The sequence below is a fragment of the Abramis brama genome, assembly GCF_963993115.1.
Source record: "Abramis brama genome assembly, chromosome: 24".
In the NCBI taxonomy this organism is placed as follows: Eukaryota; Metazoa; Chordata; class Actinopteri; order Cypriniformes; family Leuciscidae; genus Abramis; species Abramis brama.
Window position 1 is genome coordinate 26,853,867 of NC_139986.1, and position 15,220 is coordinate 26,869,086.

At 36.6% G+C, this 15,220-nt stretch overlaps 1 protein-coding gene across 1 annotated transcript in view; it reads left to right on the plus strand.

Moving 5' to 3' along the window:
• Positions 1-15,220, plus strand: part of dnah3 (dynein axonemal heavy chain 3) — a gene marked incomplete at its 5' end in the record, with an annotated part of 46,894 nt that overhangs the window by 13,147 nt on the left and 18,527 nt on the right. Inside the window, 31 exons of the mRNA XM_084102067.1 lie at positions 668-801; positions 890-986; positions 1,082-1,260; positions 3,181-3,365; positions 3,546-3,669; positions 3,801-3,954; positions 4,143-4,287; positions 4,544-4,755; positions 5,025-5,116; positions 5,232-5,346; positions 5,806-5,922; positions 6,228-6,407; positions 6,909-7,045; positions 7,168-7,369; positions 7,549-7,641; positions 7,720-7,830; positions 8,459-8,573; positions 9,177-9,375; positions 9,518-9,626; positions 9,738-9,851; positions 10,676-10,852; positions 11,087-11,178; positions 11,285-11,504; positions 11,583-11,717; positions 12,038-12,149; positions 12,947-13,188; positions 13,277-13,377; positions 14,108-14,213; positions 14,293-14,422; positions 14,525-14,761; positions 15,056-15,159. Of these exons, the coding sequence (XP_083958193.1) occupies positions 668-801; positions 890-986; positions 1,082-1,260; positions 3,181-3,365; positions 3,546-3,669; positions 3,801-3,954; positions 4,143-4,287; positions 4,544-4,755; positions 5,025-5,116; positions 5,232-5,346; positions 5,806-5,922; positions 6,228-6,407; positions 6,909-7,045; positions 7,168-7,369; positions 7,549-7,641; positions 7,720-7,830; positions 8,459-8,573; positions 9,177-9,375; positions 9,518-9,626; positions 9,738-9,851; positions 10,676-10,852; positions 11,087-11,178; positions 11,285-11,504; positions 11,583-11,717; positions 12,038-12,149; positions 12,947-13,188; positions 13,277-13,377; positions 14,108-14,213; positions 14,293-14,422; positions 14,525-14,761; positions 15,056-15,159 (4,470 nt within the window). The remainder of the gene's footprint in view (positions 1-667; positions 802-889; positions 987-1,081; positions 1,261-3,180; positions 3,366-3,545; positions 3,670-3,800; positions 3,955-4,142; positions 4,288-4,543; positions 4,756-5,024; positions 5,117-5,231; positions 5,347-5,805; positions 5,923-6,227; positions 6,408-6,908; positions 7,046-7,167; positions 7,370-7,548; positions 7,642-7,719; positions 7,831-8,458; positions 8,574-9,176; positions 9,376-9,517; positions 9,627-9,737; positions 9,852-10,675; positions 10,853-11,086; positions 11,179-11,284; positions 11,505-11,582; positions 11,718-12,037; positions 12,150-12,946; positions 13,189-13,276; positions 13,378-14,107; positions 14,214-14,292; positions 14,423-14,524; positions 14,762-15,055; positions 15,160-15,220) is intronic.

Genomic DNA, 15,220 nt, shown 5'->3' on the forward strand with positions numbered 1-15,220 from the left:
TTATTTTTGGTTCTGGAATATGCACACAAACACAATCACTTTGTCATAATGTTACACAAACAATGAAAATTGAACTTGAATGCTGTATGCCTTTCTTTCTTTTTTGGACCATAAAAGGAGAATTAAAAAAAAAATGCTCATGCTCATGCTTGTCCATATAAAGGCAGTGAATAGCAAACAGCATCAACCTTTAAAAAATTATGCATCAATATCATAGAATGATCCCATGCAACACGTGCCGTATATTCTAAGTGTTCTGGGGGTATATGATAGTGTTTTGGTGGAAAACACACATTCTTGAGACTCTATTAGCACACAAGTTTTGAGAAATCAAGATTAATAATAACGCCACATCACATGAAATACAATCCATGTGCTTTTTTCTCTGAGGTGAATATATCCGTCATGTTTATCGTGTTCACATCTGTCAGCTGTCATTCTAACTCTCATCTGACAAGTGGAGTTCCAACTGGATTTCTAGGAGTTGTATTTTATGTTGTATTTTTATTAATCTTGATGACTTAATTTTCATTTTTGGTTTAACTGTCCCTTTTAATTAAGCTTCTGAGTTTAGGCACAGTGTAAGGCAGAAAACAATTAAGCCTAGTACATACTTAAACCATCATTTTTAAACCAGAAATACAGTTGAGTGATTTTTTTCTTACAGGTGGAAGGTAAACTTTTCCCAGAGATCGGAGAAACATTAATGCTGCACTCAGTGAGTCCCAACGAGTCGCTGGTGACAGACATCATGAACCGAGCGAGAGAGATCTTTCAGAGGAACACCGTTGGGCCCCAGAGGTCCGCTATCATTCGGAGAGCATGTTTTCTAGTAGAAAAGCTTCAAATTATGATTGAATCACACTGTAGTTTGTCTGTGCTTGTGTAGGTATCTGGATGTGTATAAGAGGTACACTGATTCACTGGACCGTCAAGACATACTGAACTTCCTTAAATCCAAGCACTCACTGCAGGGCTTTACTAAGGTAGCTTTTCTAGTGTGTGCATTGCAGCCTTATAGACAACACAAGGGTGAAATGCTTCCTTGTAAAGCAAGATGTTTCTACTTCGTGACCTGTAGAAAATCACAGGTGTGCAGAACGTGTGGAAGGAGATCGCATCACTGCATGTGACAGTCCCTCTGTCCCTGTTCTGTCTGGATGCGGTGAACCTGAACCAAGATCTGTGCGACAAGGCAGAGCATCTCATAGATCTTCTTACCACGTTTGTGATGGAGGAGAACCGAGAACTCAACAAGAGGTGGGTGGAAACAGTCTGAAATGTTCTTCACAATTCTTGTTTCGTTTCGGTTTTACAGAGGGGATTGTGGATAATTATTTTTATCACTCAGAGAATACTGTCAACAGCCAGAAATACATTATCACCATGTTTTAAGAAATAAAGTGTAATATAAATTAGGGCTGTGAAACGATTAATCGCGATTAATCGCATCCAAAATAAAAGTTTGTGTTTACATAATATATGTGTGTGTACTGTGCATAATTATTTTGTATATATAAATACACACACATGCACAAATATGTATATATTTAAGAAAAATGTGTTATTTATATATAAAATATTTATATATAACACATTATATATATATATATATACATATGTGTATATATATGTATATGTATATATATATATATATACAGTGCAATGCATAAGTGAATACACCCATGCTAAAGTTGACTAAAAAGAGGAATAAAAAATCATATTTTGGAAATTGAACTTAATGCCTTAATTTAAAAAATTAGGAAAAATCCAACCTTTAAGGACACCAATTTTCTTTGTGAATGAATAATGTATCGTAAATAAATAAATGTTCTTCCTTAAAATACATGGTGCATAAGTGAGTACACCCCTATGTTAAATTCCCATAGAGGCAGGCAGATTTTTATTTTTAAGTATTTTTTTTAATTTTTTTTTAGGATACTATGCATCCTGATGAAGTTCCCTTGGCCTTTGGAATTAAAATAGCCCCACATCATCACATAGCCTTCACCATACCTAGAGATTGGCATGATTTTATTTCAGTTAGCCTAAAAGCAAAGTTTGATTTGCATTGAGAGATGATCTTATGGAAAGTACCCCATGCCAATCTCTAGGTATGGTGAAGGCTATGTGATGATGTGGGGCTATTTTAATTCCAAAGGCCAAGGGAACTTTATCAGGATGCATAGTATCCTAAAAAAAATTTTTTTAAAATAAAAATCTGCCTGCCTCTATGGGAATTTAACATAGGGGTGTACTCACTTATGCACCATGTATTTTAAGGAAGAACATTTATTTATTTACGATACATTATTCATTCACAAAGAAAATTGGTGTCCTTAAAGGTTGGATTTTTCCTAATTTTTTAAATTAAGGCATTAAGTTCAATTTCCAAAATATGATTTTTTATTCCTCTTTTTAGTCAACTTTAGCATGGGTGTATTCACTTATGCATTGCACTGTATATATACATATACATATGTGTGTGTATATATATATATATATATATATATATATATATATACAGTATATTTAAGCAAATATTTCTTAAATATATACATGCATGTGTGTGTATTTATATATATTCAATAATTATGCACAGTACACACACAGTTCTTTTGGATGCGATTAATCGCGATTAATCGTTTCACAGCCCTAAAAATGAGTCAAATGATATATGAACGAACCCCTCTGTAAAACCCTTCAGAATATAGATAGAAGTTGAACCGTAAAGTTTGGTGAATGAAAGTGCTTCTAAAGTGAGATTTCTGACTGAGAATAAACTAATTTTAAGAAAATGGCCTTTAAAGCTATAATTTATAATTAAAAATCTAAAGACGCAAATAGATGAAGTGTAATAAAATAAACACTTAAATGTGTATTTTGGATGTTTTCTTTCCAGTAGTCTGAATAAGACAAGTTATGGAAGGAGAATATCTCAAAATATCAAAATTGACCAATGCCTGAAAAAACAATAGTTTTACCTGTAGTGACTTGCCTCAATTTTCATTATTTTTCTTATTAAACTTCCTGTTGCCTTCAAAAACATGTCGCATTATTTAAACGGAATGAGATTGTTAGATAGCAGTTTCATTAGCTATTTTCACATATTGTTTGTATGAGGTATTTTATTATACCATATACCATTTATAGCATATAGTATTTATTATTCTACAATAGTATCTGCCGTCGTTACGATGAGATTACGGACAGAATCACGGGCAAGCTGAGTAACACAGAGGAGCTGGTGGAGTTAAACCAGTACCTGAAACACACAAGTGAAGTCACCGTACACAGACTCCGCCTTGAGATTGAGGAAGCTGTCAAGAGACTTGACTTCCTACTCGACTATGCCACCCTACCAGGTGAACTTCCTCTGCGTAATCTGTGCATGCAAATACTTACTACTCAATTACAGTTTTACTAATATTTCAACCTGCTTTTCACTCACAATCTCTCAGTGTGTGTTTGCCTTCTGCATTTGGGGCAGTCTGGGTCTTTATTTATTTATTTTTTTAACTCCTTAAGTCTTTCTTTCTTCACAGTGGAGGATATTAAGTTGTTCAGCACTGTGATCCACTGGCCTGAGCAGATTCTGTCATCGATTAAATTCAGTAAGGATATACTCAACAATCAGAAAGATCAGGCTGAGATCAATCTGATGAAAAGGTGCTTAAACACGGACACAGACACGCTCACACACACACACACACACACACACACACACACAAACACACACACACACACACATCCTACACAGCTTAAACAAACCATGCCGTTATCATACGTTTCATCCTCAGAATAGGGAAGTTAGAGGAGACGCTGAAGGGTCTGGACAAAGAGGTGGACATCTTTAAGATGAAAGAAAAGATGACTTTGGATGAGAATAAGAACAATGTGGAGAAACTCAATAAGATCAGCATCAGGATGGAAGCCACTGTCAAAGAGATAGAGGTTTGTGTTTGATATTGTCACTCTTTTCCAAGAGCTACCTGGGTCACATGCAATGCAGAAAAAACATTAATAAATAACTATAAAAATGGGAGATGAGTCAAGACAAGAGAAAGACTGATTATGAATAAATCCCCCGAAAAAAATCTTTTTTTGATTAAATGAAATGTAAAAATGTGTGTTTATTTCAGGGGATTAATAAAGAAGAGAGTTTGCTGGACAAAGAACAGAGTCAGTTTCCCATCTTACAAACAATAATGGCCAAGAAACAGCCGTACGACCAGCTGTGGATCACGGGGCTTAATTTTCTGACCAAATCTGAAGTGTGGATGAATGGTAAAACACATTCTGTCATATTTCCTGTTGGAATTATTGTACATCTGATTGGACAAACATTTGTATAATAAAGAAAGACATCCATTTGTCCTGTCGATGATGTTGTTTTTCACTCTCAACTGTTGTTTTTCCTATCGTGTCTCAACTGTTCCTGGACCTCAAAGATATATATTAAGCATCTAAATCAGTTTGGCATGTGACTGTATATGTTTAATGTTGTGTGTGTTTTCATAAGTCTTCTGTGTTTGCTCTCGAGGTCCATTCCGAAACATGAACGCAGAAACGGTGTCAGAGGAGTTAGCAAACATGTGGCGCACCATGTATAAACTTGCAAAGACGTTCTCAGCGCGGACGGCTCCCGCACGTGTCACGGAGAACTTCAAGAAAAAGATTGACAAATTCAAACAACACCTGCCTATTTTGACAACTATCTGCAATCCAGGCCTGAAGGACAGACACTGGGAGATGGTACGACAGTAGTATACGTAACGCTTTATTTATTAGTGAAACTCACTTTCTCTATTAGTGACTGACGCACTCAGTCATTTTTGACATTGAATCATTTGATTCCTTTGAACAGTTCATGTATTTTTTTCTTCGAAAGTGCTGTATTTAGCTAAATTCTGCTTTATGACAATAAATAGCTTTAGTAGCCAAACTACTGTTTATTTACCATTATTGTTGCATTTCCTCACTGTTTGATGGATGTGAATTTTTATTTTTTTGGCTGATATCAGATAAGTAATATAGTGGGATTTGATGTTAAACCAGACGAGGACACCCCACTAATCAAGATGGTGGAGCTCGGATTGTCGAAATATTCTGACCAGTAAGGCTTACCTTTGACATTTAAAAATTATCTTTAGTGTGAAACCATGTTGCTTGATGCAATCAGAATTAGTCAGGATCACTCTTTTATGAGTCGTGTCTCTGTGTGTCTGCAGGCTGGAGGAAATTGGCGCTTCCGCCAGTAAAGAATACTCTCTGGAAAAGTCTCTGGAGAAAATGAAACGGGAGTGGACCGAGCTCTGCTTTGGGTTTTTACCGTATAAGGACACGGTAAAACATACTTTATATGATACACTTTAATGTGGCATGATGAATGTAGCATTTTGTTAAATAAATTATCTATATTACATATTCATTATATTTTACTTAACCTATTCTCATTCATATTTAATGTATGTTTGAATAAATCTGCCATGAGCCACCGTTTAAATGACGAATTGGAGTAGAAACATAGTTATATTATTAAAAAGCTGATATAAAACTGCCTTATGTGCATTTTAAAAGTTTATAAACTGTTTTTATATCAGTGTTGATTACTGAATAAATTTGATGAATTATATTTTTATAAAATATTCTTTATTGTTTCGGTTTTTGGCTAAATGAAAACTTTCAGTTTCAGTGGCTGAATCACTACTGATAAACTAAAATGATTATTATTAAAAAAAAATTTGGCTTTTATTTTTGAACTACTGTTTATTTTAACAACATTATTGTTATTTGTTTGTGAAGGGTACAAGTGTTTTAGCAGCGGTCGATGATATTCAGCTGCTGTTGGATGATCACATCATCAAGACTCAGACTATGAGAGGGTCTCCATTCATCAAACCCATCGAGGCCGACGCAAAGGTTCACAACTCGTTCACCTGCATAGAATTAGCATAAGCATTTCTTGCCACAAAACAAGTTTCCATGACCATTTCTTGTACCTGTAAGAAGTCTACATGTAAATAACCTGACTTCTGTGGAATGAGAAACGACAGTGCCAATGACAACTTGTGCAGTTTAGTTTCAATGAAAATAATTCTAGGTGGACTGGGGAGGAAGTTTTTGAGTTGTGCATGTTACAGTATGACTCTGTAAATAATATGACCTTGTAAAATAATAATAAGACCCTCGACTTTTTTGATAAATAGTTCTTTCTCTCTCATTAGACATGGGAGGAGAAGTTGCAGTGCATGCAGGATATATTGGATGCGATGTTGCAGTGTCAAAGCATGTGGATGTATCTAGAGCCCATCTTCAGCTCAGAGGACATCATCGCCCAGATGCCAGAGAATGGACGCAAGTTTGCCATCGTAGACAGTTACTGGAAAAACATTGTCGCTGAAGCGGTGTGTGTGATTGCATTTGTTATTACCGTAACTGTATACGACTATACAGTACATAAAGCTAATGACCAGCACCAGTATCTGACAACCATTAGGTTTAATAATAGCAAGTAAAGAGCACATGAAGATGTCCATATCCAAATCCATAGTTTTAATATGTAGTAAATACTGTCATTCCAACAGCTCTCAAAGGTTAATGAGATAATAATTGAGCAGCAAATCATCATATTAGAATGATTTCTGAAGGATCATGTGACACTGAAGACTGGAGTAATGATGCTGAAAATTCAGCTTTGATCACAGGAATAAATTATATTTTAAATATATTCAAATAGAAAACAGTCCTTTTAAATGGTAATAATATTTCACAATATTGCTGTTTTTACTGTATTTTTGATTAAATAAATGGAGAATAAATAAATGGAAAACATAATTATTCCAAACTTTTGACCGATAGTGTACATTATTGAGCATGCCATGTGTTTTTTTAATATTTTTTAACAGTTAAAGGACACACATGTATTGGTGGCCACAGAGCAGCCTAACATGCTGGGTCGCCTTCAGGAGTCCAACACCTTTCTGGAGGAAATACAGCAGGGTCTGAACTCATACCTGGAAACAAAGAGACTCTTCTTCCCTCGGTGAGATTAAACTTGCAGATCTACCTCTTAAAGATGTTAAAACACCATCAGGTATCTCAGTTTGATGTTCAGAGTCACTAAATAAGTCACCTCTCTCGTACTCTTTATTTCTCACTGTATAGGTTTTTCTTCTTATCTAATGATGAGATGTTGGAGATCTTGTCTGAGACGAAGGATCCACTGCGTGTTCAGCCTCATCTTAAGAAGTGTTTTGAGGGCATCGCTAAACTAGAATTCACCCCTGACCTGGAGATCACGGGAATGATCAGCTCAGAGAAAGAGATCGTCCCCTTTATAGAAACCATCTACCCTGCTAAAGCCAAGGTACAGACAGAGAGACAAATAAAAGGGGAGAATCTCAAGAAACCAAAAAACATTTTCTTTTGTTTATGCAAAATAAAATTCTTATTTCTTTATTTTGATTTTGGAGTAAATATGAGCTTTTCATGTAAAGTTTCATGAGATTTTGTGCAAATGTGTAATATGTTTCCTGTGAATTTTAGGGAATGGTTGAGAAGTGGCTTCTGCAGGTTGAAAACACAATGCTGATGAGCATCAGAGACGTCATAAAGCAAGGAATGGAGCAGTACTCGGAGGTATAGACACACACGAAGACTTATAAACATGTATAATATGATCAGCGCATCATGTGTGTTTGATTCTGCATGTTTCAGATGCCAAGGAAGAAGTGGGTGCTGCTGTGGCCCGGTCAGGTCGTGATCTGTGCGTCCTGCATATTCTGGACCAGTGAAGTATCTGATGCTATACAGAACAACACACTTCCTGTGAGCACATGCACACAAACGCATTCAGAGCAGATTTGATTAAAGGGATATTTCACCGCTGGAAAGATGAATGTGTATTTAAATTGGGTCATTTATGTAGTAGAAATGTGAATTCTTTTTAGAAGTGGGTGCCTTCTAGACTGAGAAAAGCCAGAAAATGTATTTTTGTCTCATGTGGATGAAAGACAGCAACTCCCAGAATGCACTTGCTTTGATGCCCTACGAGGCCACTCCCAAGCCACGCCTACCAGTTCCAGAGGGCAGAAATGATACGACTAGGCTGCTAGTCGACTCAAAACTGAAAAGACGGTGTTTTATCGTGAGATCCCCCTATGGGCGGGTTGAAGACATGCGGGACGAGCTCTTCCTACTGGCTGGAGTCTCTCGCCTCTGGCCAAAAAAAGCCTCTGATGAGCTAAATGACGATTTTTGTGTCATCTGAGTTTTTTTTCCTGATACACAATACAGAAATCTCTCGTCTCAGGGGGACATGAGGGAGGGAAGCACGGTCATCCGAAAATACGACCGGGTTTCTACTGATACAAAGCTTAATGCTAATCAGTGAAGTATCCCTTTAAGTGCTGCTGGTCTTTTCTTTGGTGAAATTTCTGTTATGCATGTGTTTCAGGCTTACGTTGAGCAGAGTAATGCTCAGATCGCTGATATAGTTGAGCTGGTACGAGGGAAGTTGCCAGGTGGGGCCAGGATGACTCTGGGTGCTCTTATCGTCATTGATGTTCATGGTAAATGCCATTTTTATCATGGCCAGTTCAATGAACAGCACTTATTTGAAATAGGAAAGACATTTATAATGTTACAAAAGATTTCTGTCACTTTTGATCAACTTAATGCGTCCTTGCTGAATAAAAGAATATTATTGTTATTTTAAATCTTACTTGCTCCAAAGTTTTGAATGGTAGTGTGTCATGGTTTCCACAAAAATATAACGTTTTTCCAACATTGATAATAATCAGAAATGTTTCTTGAGCATCAAATCATCATATCAGAATGATTTCTGAAGGATCATGTGACACTGAAGACTGGAGTAATGATGCTGAAAATTCAGCTTTGATCACAGGAATAAATTACATTTTAAAATATATTCATATAGAAAACCATTCTTTTAAATTGTAATACTACTTCACAATATTACTGTGTTTTTTTTCTGCAGCCTTGGTGAGCATAAGAGACTTCTTTCAAAAACATAAAATTGTTTAATTATTCCAAACTTTTGAGTGGTAATGTATTTGTTTGCAGAATGCATCAAATGGTCCCATCTATATTCCGTAGGTGTGGTCTCTGATGTCTAATATAGTTCATGACTTTTGCCCCTTTGTTCCACGCAGCACGTGATGTTGTGTGCAAGCTGGCTCAGGATGGCGTTTCATCTCTGAATGATTTCCAGTGGATTTCCCAGTTGCGGTATTTCTGGGAAGACGGGGAGGTCATGTTGAGGATGATCACCACTGTGATCAGATATGGATACGAATATCTCGGCAATTCACCGCGCCTAGTCATAACACCACTAACTGATCGCTGCTACAGGTGCACTCACATAAACACACACTAAAACATTTTGATAATATTTCAATTTATTCCTAGTGTTGAGCTCTTTAATGATCCGGGCTTAGCTGTGGAGTTTTGAGTTATGTTACGTCTGCTATGCTGAATGCTGATTGGTCCTCAGGACTCTGATGGGCGCTTTGAAGCTGAATCTGGGCGGAGCTCCAGAGGGTCCTGCGGGAACTGGAAAAACAGAGACGACTAAAGATCTGGCCAAAGCGCTTGCCAAACAGGTGCTCAAAAGGATTTTACGGTGTAGATAAAGCTACCATTTCAGTTTAATCTCTGATTACTATTGTTAATGTTATTGTATGTAAGTGACAAACGTGTAAATGTGTGTTTAGTGTGTGGTGTTCAACTGTTCTGATGGTCTGGACTACAAAGCGATGAGTAAGTTTTTCAAGGGTCTGGCACAGTCTGGAGCGTGGGCATGTTTCGACGAGTTCAACCGTATAGAGGTCAGTACTGCAGAATAAAACGCCATAGCTTCACCACAGATTATCAAAAAGAGTGGTAATGTGACCGCTGAATTAACAAATTAAAGGGGTGGTTGATTATGATTTCACTTTTCTAACTTTAGTTAGTGTGTAATGTTGCTGTTTGAGCATAAACAACATCTGCAAAGTTACAACGCTTAAAGTTCAAAGCAAAGGGAGATATTTGCTTTTAAAGAAATCGCTTTTTAAGGACTACAACAAACGGCTGGTAGAGACTACACGACATTCCTCCCGGGTTGGTGACATCACCAACCCTATAATTTACATAAACCCCGCCCCCGGAACACGATTTATAGATTATCATGACAGAATATGCTAATCAATGACTAGAAGAGAACTACACATCAGCTACATAAATTCATCAACTAACCATTCAGAAATGTTGTCTACATGTTGTCACTTCTTCTTGAGTCTCTCCATCTTTCTGACTCCGGTTTGAACATAAAAGGCTAAAAGTTTTTGAAATTTTCAGTGCATGTGTGTGTGAGGTAAAAGGACACAAGCTGTTATAGCTCCGCCCACTGTGCCGGGAGCAGCAGCTCATTTGCATTTAAAGGAACAGACACAAAAACTGTGTTTTTGCTCACCCTCAAAATGTGACAACTTTAACATGCTATATACAAATATCTGTGGGGTATTTTGAGCTAAAACTTCACATACACACTCTGGGGACATCAAAGACTTATTTTACATCTTGTTAAAAGGTCATTATACCACCCCTTTAAACAAATAGCATGTTAACTCTTATCTGTTTACCTATCAGCTTGTTTGTCGCTCTCTTTCAGGTGGAGGTGTTGTCTGTGGTCGCTCAGCAGATTTTGAGTATTCAGCAAGCCATAATGCGAGACATGAAGACATTTATGTTTGAAGGAACTGAGCTCTCTCTCAACCCAACCTGCTGTGTGTTTATCACCATGAACCCAGGATACGCAGGCAGAGCAGAACTACCCGATAACCTGAAAGTAACCAAAAACAAACACGCTCATACTTATTTACAGAGAAATACTTAATTAACACACCAAATACTTAATTATCACTTGTAAGATGTTCATTTTCAGGTTTCCATCTTGTAATTTTCTTGTTGTTTGGCTCCATTTGTAGCACTTTGAGATAAACAAGAGCTTTACGGGGTTAAATTAATTTAAATTAAAAAATGTGCCAAGTCACAATGTTTTGTCTATATTTGTATGTTTTAGGCTTTGTTCCGCACAGTTGCAATGATGGTTCCAGATTATGGACTGATTGGAGAGATATCACTTTATTCAATGGGATTCACAGCTTCCCGAAGGTAAAATCAGGTCCAACCAGACAATAAAACTAAACTGTTTTTTAGTTTGGTGGGTACTATTATTTAAAATTCCAGTTGTTTTACTTCCTGGTTTTGTGTTTTCCAGCCTGGCTCAGAAGATTGTGGCGACGTATCGCTTGTGCTCGGAGCAGCTCTCGTCTCAAGCGCACTACGATTACGGGATGCGTGCAGTGAAATCAGTCCTGACTGCAGCGGGAAACCTGAAACTCAAATACCCAGAGGAAGACGAGAGCGTTTTGCTGCTTAGAGCTCTCATGGATGTCAACATGGCCAAGTTCCTCGCGCAGGATTTACCACTGTTTCAGGTGTGTGAATGTAAATTGCATATTCATTTTGAATGAGTTTGCGTGTGGTTAATGATGGTGTGGTTGTGTGTGTTTTAGGGAATCATCACTGATTTGTTTCCTGGAGTGGTTCTGCCCAAACCAGATTATGATTTACTGTTAAAAGCTTTGGACGACAACATCACCAGGATGAAACTGCAGCCTGTACCGTGGTTCATCAGCAAAATTATACAAGTACGAAATCTGACCAGTCAATGAACATTTGTCTTTATACTCATTCACCCCCCCCCCTACAAATTCTGCCTTAAGATTCAAACATTTAGAAAGTAGTTTATATATGAACACTGATCCAGAATTTTTTTTATTTTAAATTAAAAACCATTATAAAATTTAATTTTAACTCTAAAATTTGATTGGGTGATCCTGTTTGAAGTTGTTGCAAAAAGAATAAGCTAATTCTATGTTATTGGGACAAGTCAGACTTTGTTTTTATAACTAAAACTGTCTGTTCAATAAAAAAAGCAAACGATTGAACAGTTTTATTGTGTGTGCAGGTGTATGAGATGATGCTGGTCAGGCACGGCTTCATGATTGTTGGCGAGCCAATGGGTGGAAAAACTTCAGCTTATAAAGTTCTGGCTGGAGCTTTGGGAGACCTTTATAAGGGTAATCAGGCCATAATAAGTTTTTTTTTAATTTTTTATCTTTAATTAATCTCTTGTGCATGTATACTACCTTTCAGACATTTGGAATAATGTTTTATTTTTTTATCTTTTTACAATAAGTCTCTTCTGCACACCAAGGCTGCATTTATTTGTTAAAAAATACAGTAAAAACAGTAATATTGTGAAATATTATTAAAATTTAAAATAACTGTTTTCTATTTGAGTATATTTTAAAAATATAATTTATTCCTGTGATGCAAAGCTGAATTTTCAGCATCTTTACGGCAGACTTCAGTCACATGATCCTTCAGAAATCATTTTAATGTGCTGATTTGCTGCTCAATTATTATCAATTATTATTAGTGCAAAATTATTAATAATGGATATTTTTATTATCATTATTGAAACAGTTTTTGTTGCTTAATATTTTAGTGGAAACCGTGATAAAACAAAATCAGGATTCTTTGATGAATAGAAAGTTAAAAAGAACAGCATTTATTTGTAATAAAAATCTTTTGTAGCATCATAAATGTTTTTAAATATGTGATTTTGATCAATTCATTTCGTCCTTTTTTTTTTTTACTGTATATTTGATCAAATAAATGCAGCCTTGCTTAGCATAAGAGACTTCTTTCAAAAACAGAAATATCTTAATTATTCCAAACTTGGGAGTGTTAGTGTATATACATTTACATTTACATCTGCATATAAAAATAAATCAATAACTATTTGTTGACATGAAGTGGAGTCATAACCAAGCATGTAATCATGTTGTGTGTTTGTTATTTGTCTATATAGAAGGGCTGATGGAAGAGTTTGCGGTGGATTTCCGCATCATTAATCCGAAGGCGATCACTATGGGGCAGCTATATGGCTGTTTTGATCCAGTGAGTCACGAGTGGTCAGACGGCGTTTTGGCCACCTCATTCAGACAACAGGCCCAGTGCACCACGGACGACCGTCAGTGGATCGTTTTCGACGGGCCTATTGATGCAGTCTGGATTGAGAACATGAACACCGTTTTAGATGATAACAAGAAGGTACATTTACATTTTTATTGTTGCAGAAAACATATCTGAAGGGCTTCAGGTTCAGTGCTGGTGTCTGATGTGTTTTGCTGTTGAACAGCTGTGTCTGATGAGTGGTGAGATCATTCAGATGAGTTCTAAAATGAGTCTGATCTTTGAGCCTGCGGATCTGGAGCAGGCGTCACCGGCCACTGTGAGCAGGTAAACAACAAACACTCCTGCTCCACACTGTTACACTAATTCATCATACAATGCTTATGTGGAAGTATAAAAGTATATGAACATCAATAGAAGTACATCAATAGAAGCAGCACAATTGTTTTCAACATTTTGAGCAGCAAATCAGCATATTAGAATGATTTCTGAAGGATCATGTGACACTGAAGATTTGAGTAATGATGCTGAAAATTCAGCTTTCAATCACAGGAATAAATTACATTATATTCAAACAGATTGTAAACAGTATGTCACAATATTACAGTTTTTATTGTATTGTAGATCAATTAAATGCAGCAGAAGAGACTTTTTCAAAAACATTTAAAAATCATGCTAACCCCAAACATTTTAATGGTGATGTATGTCTGAATATTTCGCGATAAATCTCATAAACTGTACACTTAAAATTTTGTGTAATTTTAGAATGTAATTGCATAATTTTATATAATAACATTGATTATAATCTCATATAGAGTGGTTAATTTTCTCATTAAAAAGAGGTTAAGTACATAGATTTTGTTTCAGTATTTTTAATTATTTATTCTAAATATTAATACGTTTATAATTCAGATTCTCATGATTACCATATTGTGTGAATATGTAAGCTTACACCAGACTTTATTATCATATGGGTGCATAAAATGTACTTTTCCACCCAAGTTGTTTTGCTTCGACATGTTTGATGGCTTTTAAAGAGAGTATGCGTTGTGTTTAGGTGCGGAATGATCTATATGGAGCCGCATCAGTTGGGCTGGACTCCTCTGAGAGACTCCTACATGAACACATTACCTGAGAGCCTGGAAGATGAACACAGAACACTGGTGAGAAAGACACTCATGCACATGTTATAATGAATGCTTTTAAACATTTCTGAATGCCATTTTGTGTGTTTTGTTGAAGATTTCTGAACTCTTTGACTGGCTGGTTCAGCCTTGTTTGGACTTTATATATCACGAGTGTGGATTCTTAGTCCAGACGTCACCCATTCACCTGGCCTATAGCCTGATGCGCCTGTATACTTGCCTACTGGGTACGTACACACATAAATATGCACATTATACATATGTTTTAAGCTTTTTCAATCTGTTTGTTCATGTCACATCTGATTTGAGGAGTATGTTTATTTGTGCAGATGAGATTTTCCAGTCAGGAAAGGAAGGAGCAGAATCTATGACGAGTCAGCAGGTGACGCTGTGGCTGCAGGCTCTGTTCCTCTTCGCTGTGGTGTGGAGTCTGGGAGGAACCATCAACGGCAACAGCAGGATAAAGTTTGACACCTTCTACCGAAACCTTGTCATGGGCACAATCACCGGTCACCCACGACCCCAGAGTGTGAAACTCACCAAAAGCAATGTTTTCCCAGAGAGAGGTCCACATGATGTTTTTGGTTGACTATTTAATTACACGGTTCCTGCAGTCATGGAAACCCCAGAAATATAACAGTATAGTTGTGATTGAATATAAATATTTTCTCATTGTCCCTGCAGATTCTTAACTCGAAAAGAAGATATTTTAATGTTTAAAGGCATATTTTCCGGTATAAAAAACAAAAGTTAAAAAGAGAGCTGAGATTGATGCGAATAACGTTATTAATTGGTTGACACCAATCAAGAGTCATATACAAATACATGAATCGTCATCGTTTGTTCTGTTCTCCACACAGGCACCGTCTATGATTATTATTTCCATAAGGAGGGCCCTGGTCAGTGGAACAACTGGACAGAATCCATCTCTAAAGAGGACAGAGTCATACCAGCCAGCGCAAAAGTTAGTACATGCAAATCAGGGTTATTATAATTGACTTGTAAAACTACAAGACCCCATCTAA